Below are 13996 nucleotides of genomic sequence, written 5' to 3' on the forward strand. Positions count from 1 at the left end.
TTCTTGACCAATCTTCGAGGAGTGACGGAAAGAGAGAAAAGAAAGACCGAAGAAAAAACAAGAATATGCGCTCTTTTCCACGTCTTTGAAGAACAAGACGAAGTGTCCACATTTTTTCCGACAGAATGGCTTATACTAGTGTTGTGGAACAAAACAAGAATTTGATAGGCTGAGAATTGACCGCAGTTAGGGCATCATTAAAATGTTTGTGTTGGCGTTACGTATAATGTCAGAAAGAAAGACATTCACTTTTCCATTGTATCAAAATAAACGAGGTCTTTACCGTCGACGGATCACTTACATGCAACTCTTAGAATCATAATTCTCCAAAAATAAAGTTTCAACTTGATTTCGTTTATTAACAAAATGCGAGAGCGCTGGTGTCAAAGTAGAGGAGCACGTGGGTCTACCTTGTCCCCAAGCTAACCAAAAGTTCATGAGATCAAATAGAGCTCATATACATATGTGTTTAATGACTGCAACAACTTAAAAAGGATATAGGCCAACTTTAATTTTATAGGATAAAAACCCACTTGAGGCCAAATGAGAAAATGCATCTACTCTGTTTAATAATTTTTTTTGCTCATTCTGAGGAGGAGATGGTTTGCTTGCTGTCTTCAAATGGAATAACAAGTGGGGTCAGGTCGATAGCAATTGTCTCCCACTTCCCCAGCATTAATTTGACTAAGTCTGGGTAAGAATCAATTTGACCGAGACATAGTTTTGATTAAGGCTTTGAAAATTTCATGACATCAACTTTAGCTGATGCTTTAGTTTGGGAAATGAAGAATTAGCTGAGGTAGCTAGGCCAGAGGGGAAAATATATAATTAGCTAATGGATGGGAGAGAATTTTGCTAGACGTGAAACATCTTTCTCTTATGCTAAAAAAATTTCGTTTTGTTGTTAGCTTTTAGCAAAAATCGATTGTTTCGTGAGTAAATACCGCGGTGGCTACGATGGAAAAGTAGTTCCCGGACATAAAGACAATTGTTGAAAAAACGAATTTTTGATGGTATTCGGTGCATTAGTGTTGATAGCACCCTCGAAGATGGTTTTGATCCATGCCAACATGAACTTCTATTTGACTACTTAGCTGCGATTATTTGCTTAGTGATGAACAAGTTCACGTGCAACAAAGCTGAGACCCATCGAGACTTACTTTTTGGGAAAGTATTAATTGTTTTCGAAACACTATATCACCATCTACCCAATCAATAATCGATCATCCAATTATATGACCTTTCTTAGCTTTCCTTTAATGAAAAACCGGTCCATACTTTTAGTGTTCTTTTGACTAATTGGGTGAATCGCCAAGTGATCGATGATGCAGAGCACCTAATAGTTTCACCATTTTGAAAATGTTTGAGATTATGCTACTTACAAAAAGAACATATTCTCCATCACATTCATCCAATTAAGTTACTTGATTAGTTCTTTGGCTTAAATTAGTTACTCCACATTATTTTCTAGTCGAATGCTCACATAAAATTGCAAATAAACAAAGTGCAAGGCCATACCTTAATTAGAGTGCTTCTTAGCTCGAATTGAGTGTTGAGTTCTACGTGGACTTCTTTTGCTCTCTCACTCTCTCTTCTCATGCTATCGTGATTTTTCTCTCGATTTGTAGGATCAAATCTAGTTACGTGATTCCGTTGGCCTACCCAAACCATCTGTCATTATCGTGTGATCAAGTCATCATCTACAATCTAGCTTTATGAAAAGAAAATCGTGGAGAATGATAGCCAGTTGGAGGTGTCCCCAACCATACGTGGAATTTCACAATCTGCTGTCGAGATAAACTCCCGCAAATGACTTAAAAATCAATATTTGCCCAACAATTGTCAACTCTTATACTTCTTCGTCCGGTAAGAATATCATCTCTTGTTCACTATGCACATTTTGTCTTCAGTGTCGCAATCAAAGCGTGTTCTTTGAGGCTAGATTAAGGTAAATAGATCGTGGGGAATCTGTTCGATAAGTCTTTTCGAGTTCGGGAAAGACAGACCAAAAATCAAGTTAAGATCTCCAAAGAGGGCAAGTGATCATGATTTTTTTGCACGTAAAGCTTCAAACATGTGATTACTTTTGAGACCATGATTGTAAAGGACTCCCATTCAGTTTAGGCAGACCTATCTCCTAAAACGAAGGTAACCTTTTAGGATTGGCCTCTCTCGTATATTATGGGAATATGACTATTAAGATCAGCTTGAACTATTTAAACTGTGTTAATTAGGTGCGACAATCGGCTTCCATGGTATATGAAATTGGCCAGTTTCAAGGTAGACTTTGAAACCTGTAACAGGGTAGATTCTAGGTTTTAGGCTGTACAAGGTAAGTTTCAGGTTCCAAAAAAATGGGAACTGGTTCCGACTGGTATGCTCCAAGTGGAATATGGATGGAACTTAGAACCACTCACCCCTAATTTTCGCCAAATATATTGAGAAGAGACTCCCAAACTAATATGATGTTAGAGATATAAAGTCCCTATATATAGACCCACCAATAAGACTTAATCAAACAAATCCCCTGAATTATTACTAATTAGTTAAGACATAGGAGCAAGTGACATTCTCATCATCTTTGTGGAGAAAGAAATTCGCGATTCCATTGCACATGCTTTCACATCCTCTCATATGACCTGTTTAACGTTCTAAAATTGAAGCTAAATAACAAATAAATGACGAGGGTTTAAACTTAAACCGCATGTAATGAAAACCGTCCGAAGTAAAATCTGGAATGAGTCCCGCTGAAATAGGGAAGTGCATTCCTAAAGCCGCCTCGAGAAGTGGATCAATCAAGTTGCGCCAAAATTAGGCCATTACCATACGTGGAAACTTTCCAAAATCTGCGCTGTTCACATTGCATGCGACTGCTGGCCATTGGTTCGATTGTCACATACTGTCATCCCATAAAAAAACAAAATAAAAATAAAGAAAAATCTTAGTAAGGTAACTTTGCATTGGCCCAGCTGTCTCTCCGTTTCCCAGTCGCCTTCTCTTTCCATCTCTCTGGCCCATATCGAAATAAAGAAATCAATTAATTGTCTTCTTCCCGTAAATACAGCAGTTAATTAATGTAATTCAAAACAAGTCTCTCGCAAAAATTTCGGTTGAATTAAAAATTTAAAAAGTAAGAGTGCACCCAGGCATGATTACATATTATTGTGCGAACTAATGATATAATTCAATGGACCTTTTTGAACTTCGAATTTCCATTCGTCAAGATCAACATAGATCGATGGATAATAACGGGACAGAATGTTCGAGTGGCCCAGATTTTAATCTGGTTTAATTCATTCGACTTCGATAAACGCAAACCTTATATCCCGAGAGAATGATGCCCCAAAAATAATTTTGCTAGATAATCACTAATCGGCTAGCTAATTCTTCATTTACTTGCAGCAAATTCGATCTCCATTTCGGATTTCCTATAGACGTTCTGCTGAATTGAAATTGAAGCCAACTATCGCTGAGTCATTTGACGATCATGAAACAGCTGCATCCCACATCTCTGGTCTCAGCTTAAAATTGACCTAATGTCAACGCTGAACTCTCCGTGGTCCTACATTGTTGCCAGAAGATCTTTGTTTTTGTCGGTGAAGGAAATTAATTTTCCTGTGTTATTTTGAAAGTTATGGAAGGCAACAATGAAGGAAATATGGGTAATTATATTACCATTTTTTGGGGAAAAAAGGGCAAATGACAGGTGAAGAAGAGCATGCCAGATTACCATTCCATCCTTTGCGATTTTATGTTTTGGTTTATTATTGGAACAAATGTGAAATTTTCAACTTTTCTCTCCCATTTTTTATCAACTAATCCTAATAATTGAGAATTGTAATACCGAGGGGTTTCGTTTTCTCAAAATTAACTCTCACTTTCTCTTTACTTTTCCCAAACAGGGAAATTCAAATTTCATTTTTTTAAAGAAATATGTGAAAGATAATATAAATGAGTAATGATATACGATCGGACCCCATGTTCAAACACGACATGTGGTGCTCGAGCATGAGGTCCCCCCGAGATTAGGCTGGTTCCCTCGAAGCTGGTCCAGGATCCTCAAAGTCCTAGGCCCAGGACTCCAGTGCCTATGCCTGAGTCCCCTGCAGCCAAGCTCGATTCCCAGGCGACCGGGCTAGGGTCCTCAACGGTAGGACCAGAGACCCCTAGGGCCAGGTCCCCCGAGGCCGGGCTTAGGGCCAAGTGCGGGACCTCGGGGCATGAACCTAGGGCTTCCGGGTCCCTAATAATTTTAGAGTTTTTTAAGTAATTGGGTGAACAGCTAAGTGATCAATGATGTGGAGCACCCAAGAGTTTCACCATTTTGTAAATGTTCGGGACGAGACTACTCATAAAAAGAACATACTCTCCCTTACATTTGTCTAAATATGGGACTTGATTAGTTCTTTTGCTTAAACAAGTTACTCCACATTATTTTCTAGTCGAATTCTTGCATAAACTGCTAAAAACATAGTCCAAGGCCATACCGTTAGTGTTTTTTTTTTTTTTTAACTTGAATCAAGTATTGATTTTTACGGGGATCGACTTCTTCTGCTCTCTCTTTTCCATGATATCGTGATTTCTCTCTCGAATCCAATCTTAGTTTATGTGATTCCGTGGTCCTACCCAAATCGTCTGTCATGATCATATGATCAAATCATCATCTGCAGTCCAGCTTTAGGAGAAAGAAAAAATGATGGACAACGATCGCTAGTTGTAGGTGTCCCCAACTATAAGGGGAATTATCCTATTTCCTGTCGAGATATACTTCTAAAATCATGCTTACTTCGTCCCGAGAAAAATCAGCTCATTTGGACTCTTTTGTTTCACTCATTTGGACTCTTTTGCTATACTTGAGTGTCGCAATCAAAGCGTGTTCTCTGAGGCTAGATTAAGGTTAAATAGATCGTGGGGAATCTGTTCGATAAGTCTTCTCGAGTTGGGGAAAGACGCACCACGAATCAAGTTAAGATCTCCAAAGAGGGCAAGTGATCATGATTTCTTTGCACGTAAAGCTTCTAACATGTGATTACTTTCGGGAGCATATTAGCAAAAGACTCCCATTCAGTTTGGGCAGACCTAAGTAACGTTTTGGGGTTGGTCTCTCTCGTCCATTATGGGAATATGACTATTAAGAGCTCGAACTATTTGAACTGTGTTAATTAGGTGCGACAATCGATTTCCCTAGCGTGCTGGGCTAGGTTATCGGTCACTCATCTGAGTTGGGTCTCCTGCACAATTTTAAGAACGCTATGGTCTCGCATATGTCAAGAGATATTAAACTTGAGAGATCTCACAATTTCCTTCATGTATATTGAGACGAGAGACTCCCAAACTAATACGATATTAGATGGATGCCTAAGGTACTCGAAAACTTTGAAATAATTAAAGAAACTTTTCATACAACTTGTCAAGTTAAATTTCGGCAGGATTAGGGCATTCTGATCTCGAAAATAATGTCTCGGTATTTAAACTAATATAAATTATCTCACTCATTAATGATGAAAAGTCCATATATATATGTGTGTGTATATCTATATATAACCACCAGTATGACTTATCGAACAAATCCCCCGAACTATTGTTAATTAATTGAGACATAGAGGCGAGGGATATTCTCATCATATTTGTGGAGAAAGAGTTTCGTGATCGTGTTGAATGTGCCCTTACATCTATTTAACGTTCTAGAAATGGACCTACATAACAAATAAATAATCATGAGTGAGATTGTTTGGAAGTGGAATTCTGGATAAATCAGGTTTATGTAGGGGAGTGCGTCCTTACAATAGCCCCGGAAGATAGGCTAGTCAAACTGTGCGATAACTGACTCTGACATGACCAAGCCCGTTTTGCTCAGAAAAATAAAATAAGATGGCCACGTAATTTCAATTCATAAATTTCCATGTTTAACTTCTTCATCCATGTCCTTTCAGTCATTTGCAAGTTCATTACGTGATAACATCCTAAATTCAGTGCTGCTCACATTGCATGCGAATGCTAGCGATTAGTTCGATTGTCACATCCTGTTATTCTTCTTTTAGTTGACCACAACCCACAAAAATAAAAGTAAAAAATACAGAAAATTTGTAGCGATGTAACTTTGCATTGACCCACCTCTCCTCTCTGTTTCCCACTACCCATATTGAAACAAAGAAATCAATTAATTATCCTCCTCGTGTAAATACATCAATTAATTAAAAGAAACCGAAATAGGTACCTCAAGAAATTTCGATTAAACAAAAAATAAAGTTAAAGTTTATATCGATACAGTTACTCATTATGTATGTATCCTTGATATAATTCAATGGACCTTCCTTCTATTAAATTTTAACGTTGTATTCGTCTGGATTAACATAGATTTGATGAGCAATAAAGTGACAAGATGCTCAAATGGCCCCGACTTTAATCGCGTTTAGCCTGCTCAATTTCGATGAACACAAACCTTGTATCCCAAGAAAACGACGCCCCGAAAATCATTTAGCTTGGTAATCACTAATCGGCTTAGCTAATTCTTCACTTACTTTCAACAAATTCGGTCTCCTTTTTGAAACTTCTTGTAGACGTTCAATTGAATTTTTTTTTTTTTGGTCAAACTGTGTCGATTGCTGAGTCATTTGACAATCAAGAAACAGCTGCATCCCACACCTCCAGTCTCAGCTTAAAATTGACCTATCTATCGCTCCTTTGGTCCTACACTATGATTTCAGAAGATGTTCTTTGAGGTCGGTGAAGGAAATTAGAAATGAAGGAAATTATTTCTCTTGTGTTATTAGAAATTTATAGGAAGTAAAATATGAAGGAAATATCGGTAATTAAATTACTTTTATTTTGGAAAAAAAAAGGAAAAAGGAAAGGGGAAAAGAGCATACGAGATTACCATTGCATCCTTTATGATTTTATTTTTCGATCTTACATTGAGGGTAAATGTGGAACAGACGTACGATTCTTAACTTTTCTCTCCATTTTTCATCTCCTAATCCGGATTATTGAGAATTGTGATCCCGTTTTTTTTTTATCAGGTTCAACACTCACATTCTCTCTACTTATTCCAAACGGCAAAGAAATCTTGGATCTTATGGGTTTATAAAGAAAAACGTGAAAGACGATATAGATGATCATAGGTGAAATTCCGACTTTTCATCTTTGCATTTACGCACTTTCGGCAGTTAAATTCTCGAGCTATTAATTTGTTTAATCAAGTTTTTGAATTTGAATAAGTTTTATAATCAAGTCTCTAATGTATCAATTTCAGTCAATTCGAGCTAACGTGAACATCGAATCATGCGAAGTATGACGCGGGATATATTTTGTCTCTATGGACAAGCCCATTGTGGAAAGATGTATCCAGTTTTTTAATTTGAATAAGTTTTATAATCAAGTCTCTAATGTATCAATTTCAGTCAATTCGAGCTAACATGAACATCGAATCATGCGAAGTACGACGCGGGATATATTTTGTCTCTATGGACAAGCCCATTGTGGAAAGATGCCTCCATTAAATTGCATAATTTTTCTTTTTTGTCCATGTCATTTTCTACTATGGCTTGTCCTAGGTATCTTACTCCTACATTTTTTAATGAGAAAAATTATCCAATCAATTGTAAACCTATTATACGAATACCAAATTCAATCATAAAGTTTTCAATTTTGTCAATTTACTCTTGAACCTTTACGCAAAATTTCAATGTAGTCCTTCCGATCAATTTTCATCAGAAATCTCTAACACGACAATGTGCCATGTAGAACAGTCGGCAATAACTGAACCGCCACGTTTACAGTTTCCGGTGAAAATTGATCGAAATGATTATATTGGAATTGCGCGCAAATGTTTAGAATTAAATTAGCAAAATTGAAAACATACATTAGGTCTAAAACTGATTGGATAATTTTCCCTCTTTCAACGGCTACATGGCTTGAAATGATCAAAATCAGTATAAGAGGAGCTTGATCAAATCAGGCTTCACTTGTTTCTATCTATTCATTTTCCACCTTTTTCGGCGTTTGAAAACGCTTAGAAAAAGGAGTTAATGAAAAACCTTACTTAAATTTCTAAAAATGACTTCCTATTTAAAAATCAGTAACCATTTTTTTTTAAATATACGACTGGACCTTAGTCCTCGAATAAGATCCCCGATGCTCGGGCCTAAGGTCCCCCAAGGTCAAGCCGTTTCCCCGAAGTCTAAGCTACGATCCCTGGAACCCGCGCCCGTATCCCCTGAGACTGGGCCCAAGACTCCTGCACTTGTGCCCGAGTCTCCAGTGACTAGACTAGGGACCTCAATGGCTGGGCTAGACATCCCTGGCGCCAGGTCCCTAGAGGTCGAGCTCGGGTCCTCCATGCCCTGGTTCGAGTTCGAGTCCCCTATGCCAAACCCGAGACCCTGGCACAAAAGCCTAAGGCACCCGATGCCCGAACCCGGGTCCTTGGTTTTCGAACCGAGCCCTAGAGTAACAAACATTAGACTACCATATTATCTGAAAATTTTAGCCAAACATAAGAAAATCACTTTCCTTGAAGATAAGTTCGTTTGAAAATACTTTTTCTCATTTTCCGGAGACTCAAACCCTAATCTTGCCATTACTTCCAAAGTTTAATTTATGCGGATGCTTCCGCAAATTTACGAGGAGCCTATGTTTTAGAGAAAGCATCATTAGGACTGACAAAAACCCAAAAAAGAAAACAAGACAGCAACCTCAGTACTTTCGCAAATACAACCTTGACCAGTCAGTCTTTCATATGTGAATAATTACATTATTCAGCTACGCCGGGACGACTAAATCAAAACTGGTATCACCCCTAATTCAGAACAATTAATGATGCAGAAAACGGGTCCCAAAAAAGATGATCTAACCGGAACATTCAATCTGCTCTCAAGTTGGGCAAAGCTTCCAGAGCAACCTCTCTCCCACTTGATCTTTCAGGATGAAGTCTCAATTCCTGGCTCGCGAATTTGAATTGACGTTCTTGACAAACTAGCTTCAAGTTCATTTAATTCATCCATGTCCAGCTCGTCGTCGTCGTCATCGAGCAGGACCTCTTCAGATTCGGCCACCGCACTTCTTGATGTGCTCGGTCCCCCCTCTGCTGATTTCTCTCCTCCCTGAAATTGAACAAATGCAAAGGTAAGAATAAAAGATATAGGACCGTAGAACTCAAAAGATTAACAAGCACGGATATCTTTGAGCCAGCCTCCACACATCAAATGTTGCTCCCTTCAAAGGGATACCAAAAGGTGATGGATATGCACTAGTTCACTCTTTGGACACAGTAATTGCACATTCGACATGCTTTAGCAGATTGGTCAACATCAGCAGTTATTACGAATTACCACTTCATCAACTGTATATTGTCATCGGGTTACTTGAATTAAACAGACAATTTTTTTGCAAATTTAAGAGACCATTTTGATACCAATGCTCTGTAGCCAACTACGATCTGCAATTACGGTCATACTCCAAAGCCATAAGAAACTTTTAGCTTCCTAATTGCTAAGAGCCTAAATTACTATATAACCCCAAAAAGAAAGGTGAAGAGGGTTTACATTGTCTTTGGCATCTTCCAGTTCTTCATCTCTCTGGTACTTCTCATATGCCTCAGCATCATCCACAAATAAGCTAGCATCTGAAAGAAACAACTCGCGCCCACTGAAGTGACGGCAAACCGCATTAGCATCATATCCTCCCAACAGGTTTCTCCTAGTACACAGGAAAAAATTAAAAATAATACCTCATGCGGTCATTCTTGGCCCTTTCTGCTCGCTGAGCAGCCAAACCGGCTTCCCTTTCGTCAATCTTTTTCATCTTCCATTGCATGAATAAATCGGGAGTCATTGGAGTTGAAGCAGTCAATTTCGATCGCTGAAGTAATCAAAGATTCAAAATGTAAGCAGCAATCTTGATGTATAGTGATGGTACATGCAGATACTTATCAGGAAAATAAAATTTCTGGCTGCTGTTGAAACAAATTGGAAAAAAAAAACGCTAGTTTTCTTATTATGACGGAAAATATGGTCGATGCTGATAACCTGGTCTTCAATCTCATCTTCAATGGGGGCCTTTTCAGCTTCTTCCTCAATAAGTGCCTTCATTTGCGACTTTAAAACATATCCTGGTGGTAAAGCATGTCTATAGTGGCACTCTTTTCCACCGTTTGGGCATACCCAGAACCAACCATATTGTTTCTTTTCAACTGCCTCCAAAAAGTACTTGCAAACCTGTTTACACAAAACCATGATCATATGTTATTCTAACAAGGAAGAAAATATCAAGGTCCTTCTTAGAACATAACAAAGACTTATAGTATGAATGCCAAGAGACATCTCCAGAAAACAAACAATAAAGTCAAGCATGGACTGCTGTGAGGGAGCACATATGAAAAGATTTTTCTACCAAAGTGAAATATACATGATGTGTTCAATCACAAGACAATAAGTAACATTAAACTGATGGGCCAGTCCTTTGTGCATTTCTTTGTAGAGCAGATCATTAGTTTTGTAATAAAACTACAGGAATAAACCATCTTAACTATCTGAGGACAATCACAAGACAATAAGAACAGTGAAAGAAGCTTGCCCAACTTTAAGCAATACAGAGCAGTTGAAAGCCTATAGCTCGTTCACATGCAAGCCTCGGTGACTGTGTGCATGGATGAGAGAGAGAGAGAGAGAGAGAGAGACATACAATCTCAGTGGGCTTATTCTGATTATATTCGTTCTTCTTTGACTCCACAACCTTCTCCAATGTCTCTTGATCCCAATCCTCCATTGTTTCTTAAATCCGAAGTAATCATTATTATCAGACTGTAGGATAGCTCAAATATAGGACGCAAGACAGCTAAAGAAAGGCATGTGGACAACAATCCACAGAAAAGGCCAGCGAATTACCTTCGTCGCGTTTATCGCTGTAAATGTCTATCTTCTCACCCTTCCTTTGGACATTCAAATCATGGGAAAATTTGCATTTAAAGCCTTTAGTACACTGCCCCGCCTTGTAAAATTCGCATAATATAGATTTGGGATCAACACCTATCCACCAAAACACCATACTATATTGAAGAAAGTAAAATCTACAGATAAGTTACTTCCCACTATAAATCACCAAGAACTATAAGTACAATTCGTGGACGAGTCGACGACAACTATTGCTCCAAAGAGGCTAGAAGTACGAAGTAATCACAATGCAAGTGCACATTACATACCAACAGGCACTTTTGGCTGGCTGACAGCAATCTTGAATAGATCATTGAGCTCCTTCTCCCTGGCCTTCTCTTCCTCCTTCTTCTTCTGCTCACGACATGGACATTTTTTAACAGGGGAAACAAATGAAACAGCAAATCTTGCCAATTCTGCACCGTTATTATTCCATTTCACCCAAAACACTAAACACTCGTTGTTTCTCAGCATGAAAATTAAAAAAAAAAAAAAAAAACCCAAGTACTCTCTCGTTTGTAAATTCCACAAGAACAATCAGGACCGATTGCTCCATACCCAATTCGCAAGCTGGCGTTTTCGATACGAGATGAGGAGAAAAGAATGACCTTGGCGGCGACTTTCGAGGCGTCGGGTTTCGGCTGGACCGATTGCTGGAGCGATTGGACGTACTTCTGGACGTTCTTGCTCTTGTTCTTGTTCTTGAGCCCGAACGTCTTGTCCTCCACGACCTTCTGCTTCTTCGCCACGTCCGCCTTGGATTGCTGCTGCTTCGGAGGCATTGTCGCTCGCCGCTGCTCGAATCAAGGACCGGGAAGAGAGATGAACGGAAGACGATCCGATCGAGCGCGGCGGATGGGGAAGGGCTAAGCGAGGATCGGATTGGTGGAAGGGGGATTTTGATGTTTTTGGAGGGGCGTGGGGCAGAGTTGGGAATGGGATTAGGGTTGTTCGTCCGGAACAAAAGCTTCCAAGGTTTCGAGCTTGCTCAGAGAGAGAGAGAGAGAGAGAGAGACAGTGGCAAATCGGGAAATAAGTGGCGAAACTTGAAGGCCGAGAGCCCATTCAATTAGGCCCATTCCTTCCTTTTACATGGCCCATTCCATTATTCTACAGATTATAACGTAGGAGGAGGAGAAGGGAAACATCATCAACTTCCACGGAAACTCTCAGAAAATTTTGTGTTTTTCTTCTTTTTAGATTAACAAGCGCGTTGAAGATCATCAATTCTCCTCAAAAACTCTTACAAATTTTTGTGTACATCTTTCCAAATTTAACGGTGCGTTAGCTCAACCTATGAGGCGGGGCCCCATGAATGCATTCCTTATTTGAAAGTCTTGATGTCCACACATTTCGCACCCCCTATTCCCCTTACATTTTTTTTCTTCCCTAGGATGAGGGAATACCCTCCGAAAATTTTACATCTCGGTGATCCCGAGGTCTAGACGAAGATGGAGATAGAGCCTTTTAAGGACCTACTCCGGTCCAATATTTGAACATCAAGGAAGAAGAAGATCATCAATTTCCACAAAAACTCTCAAAAAATTTGTGGTTTCTTCCTTTTAGATTTACAGGTGTGTCGAAGATCATCAATTTTCCACAAAAACTCTAAGAAAATTTTGTGTTTTATTTCTTTTTAGATATACAGGTGCGTCGCCCTAAACGCTTGACCGGGCCAAACACTACTGACTATTCAAAACCTCCTTATAAAAGTGCTAAAAATTAACATATCTGGCGCTTTAAAAAATTATACGCGTGTTTGGTAATATTAATAATTTTCACTTAAATGATTCGACTGAAATGGAGATAAGCTCGGTTCCTAATTCGTTTTGTAGAAAACATATTTAATGTAAAGTTAACTGTATTAGTGATAATTCCAAAACATCTCGAGATTACGCATGATTCGAGGTTTGATAGGAAAATAGTGATATTCAATATTCATTTGTGAATTCTTATCCAAAGCTTTTATTTTGATTTACAGCTTTTAACATTTTGACACTTAACATTTTTTTTAAATGACATAAATTTCTCCTAAACTTTGACCCAATGTGCATCCTTAAACATTTAATCTGTTCAATATGGTTCTTGAACTATTCCTAAATGTTCAATTTAATCCCCAAGCTATCTATTTGTTCAATCTAGCCCCTCAACTTTCCATAAAAACGTTAAAACTTTTTGTAATTACACTATTTCCCCAATATTAGAGCATTTTTTTGTTTTTATCCACTTTCTAAATCAATCAAAAAACATGTTTATCATTTTATTACCTTTTTACCCTTTTAGTCTTTATAAAATTACAATAGTTCCGTTTAGAATATTTAGCTTATGATCTCTATAATAGTTAGAGTAAAATTCATTTAGAATTGTATCGGATTGATATTCATGCTATTTTAATTACCTAGTTTACATATTTAACTAAATTTAATTAAGAAAATACGAAATGTAAAACATGAAAATTATATCGTTCTAAAAAAAATTGAGAACAAGATTTAGATTAATATAAGTACGAGAAATCTATAGAAAAATTAGGTCCCGTTTGGTTCAGCTTTCCAAAGGGCTTTTAGCCTCTAAAGCCTCTTGGGGAAATCCTCAACTTTGGGCTAATTTTTTTTCTTCCCAATTTACCATCACTAATTCTTTAATTATTCGATTTTGCTCCTCGTTGTTACTATTCATCTCTTTTACGCAAGGGCGGCTGGCTAGAGCCGACAAGGCCAAATCGGGATGGCAAAGGGCCAGCGAGAGGGTGACGAGGTTGTGCGACACCAACAAGGGGCGCCTGAGGTCGTGCGACCATCGCCACCCAAGCGACGGTGACCTATATGACACATTTATCCTCCGTCAAAATTTTGTCAATGAGAACCGTTAAAAATCTACCCACATGACCGCATGATACCCATAGGGCTTAAGTAAAATAAAAACGACGTTGTTTTAGCTGAAAAATCATTCTAACGGAATCTTGACGGATGGTAAATATGTCACATAAGTATAAGTTTGGGATTTTTTATGTTGTAAGAAAAATTTAGGATAAATGAGTTATAACAGGCATAGTTTGGGATTTTTTGACG

General features: G+C 38.3%; 1 protein-coding gene across 1 annotated transcript; it reads right to left on the reverse strand.

Moving 5' to 3' along the window:
- Positions 1 to 8701: 8701 nt before the first annotated feature.
- LOC115673299 (zinc finger CCCH domain-containing protein 11) lies at positions 8702 to 11899 on the reverse strand. Its single transcript, XM_030595428.2, has 8 exons — positions 11537 to 11899; positions 11198 to 11282; positions 10884 to 11024; positions 10681 to 10769; positions 10026 to 10214; positions 9728 to 9858; positions 9543 to 9645; positions 8702 to 9101 (listed from the first exon to the last, which is right to left on the reverse strand). Exons 1-8 carry the CDS (start codon positions 11708 to 11710, stop codon positions 8919 to 8921), a joined length of 1095 nt encoding a protein of 364 aa, XP_030451288.1. The 5' UTR covers positions 11711 to 11899; the 3' UTR covers positions 8702 to 8918.
- Positions 11900 to 13996: the final 2097 nt, after the last annotated feature.

This window comes from Syzygium oleosum, unplaced genomic scaffold, assembly GCF_021117445.2.
Source record: "Syzygium oleosum isolate NSW1041296 unplaced genomic scaffold, Sole_v2.1 Sole_v2.02, whole genome shotgun sequence".
NCBI lineage: Eukaryota > Viridiplantae > Streptophyta > Magnoliopsida > Myrtales > Myrtaceae > Syzygium > Syzygium oleosum.

Excerpts from the sequence above, each read along its gene's own strand:
- LOC115673299 (XM_030595428.2), bottom strand. The coding sequence starts at position 11,710 with ATGCCTCCGAAGCAGCAGCAATCCAAGGCGGACGTGGCGAAGAAGCAG. Across the intron at positions 9,859-10,025 it reads AAGATGAGATTGAAGACCAG|CGATCGAAATTGACTGCTTC; the intron begins GTTATCAGCATC and ends TGATTACTTCAG. Across the intron at positions 9,646-9,727 it reads GCCAAGAATGACCGCATGAG|TGGGCGCGAGTTGTTTCTTT; the intron begins GTATTATTTTTA and ends CCGTCACTTCAG.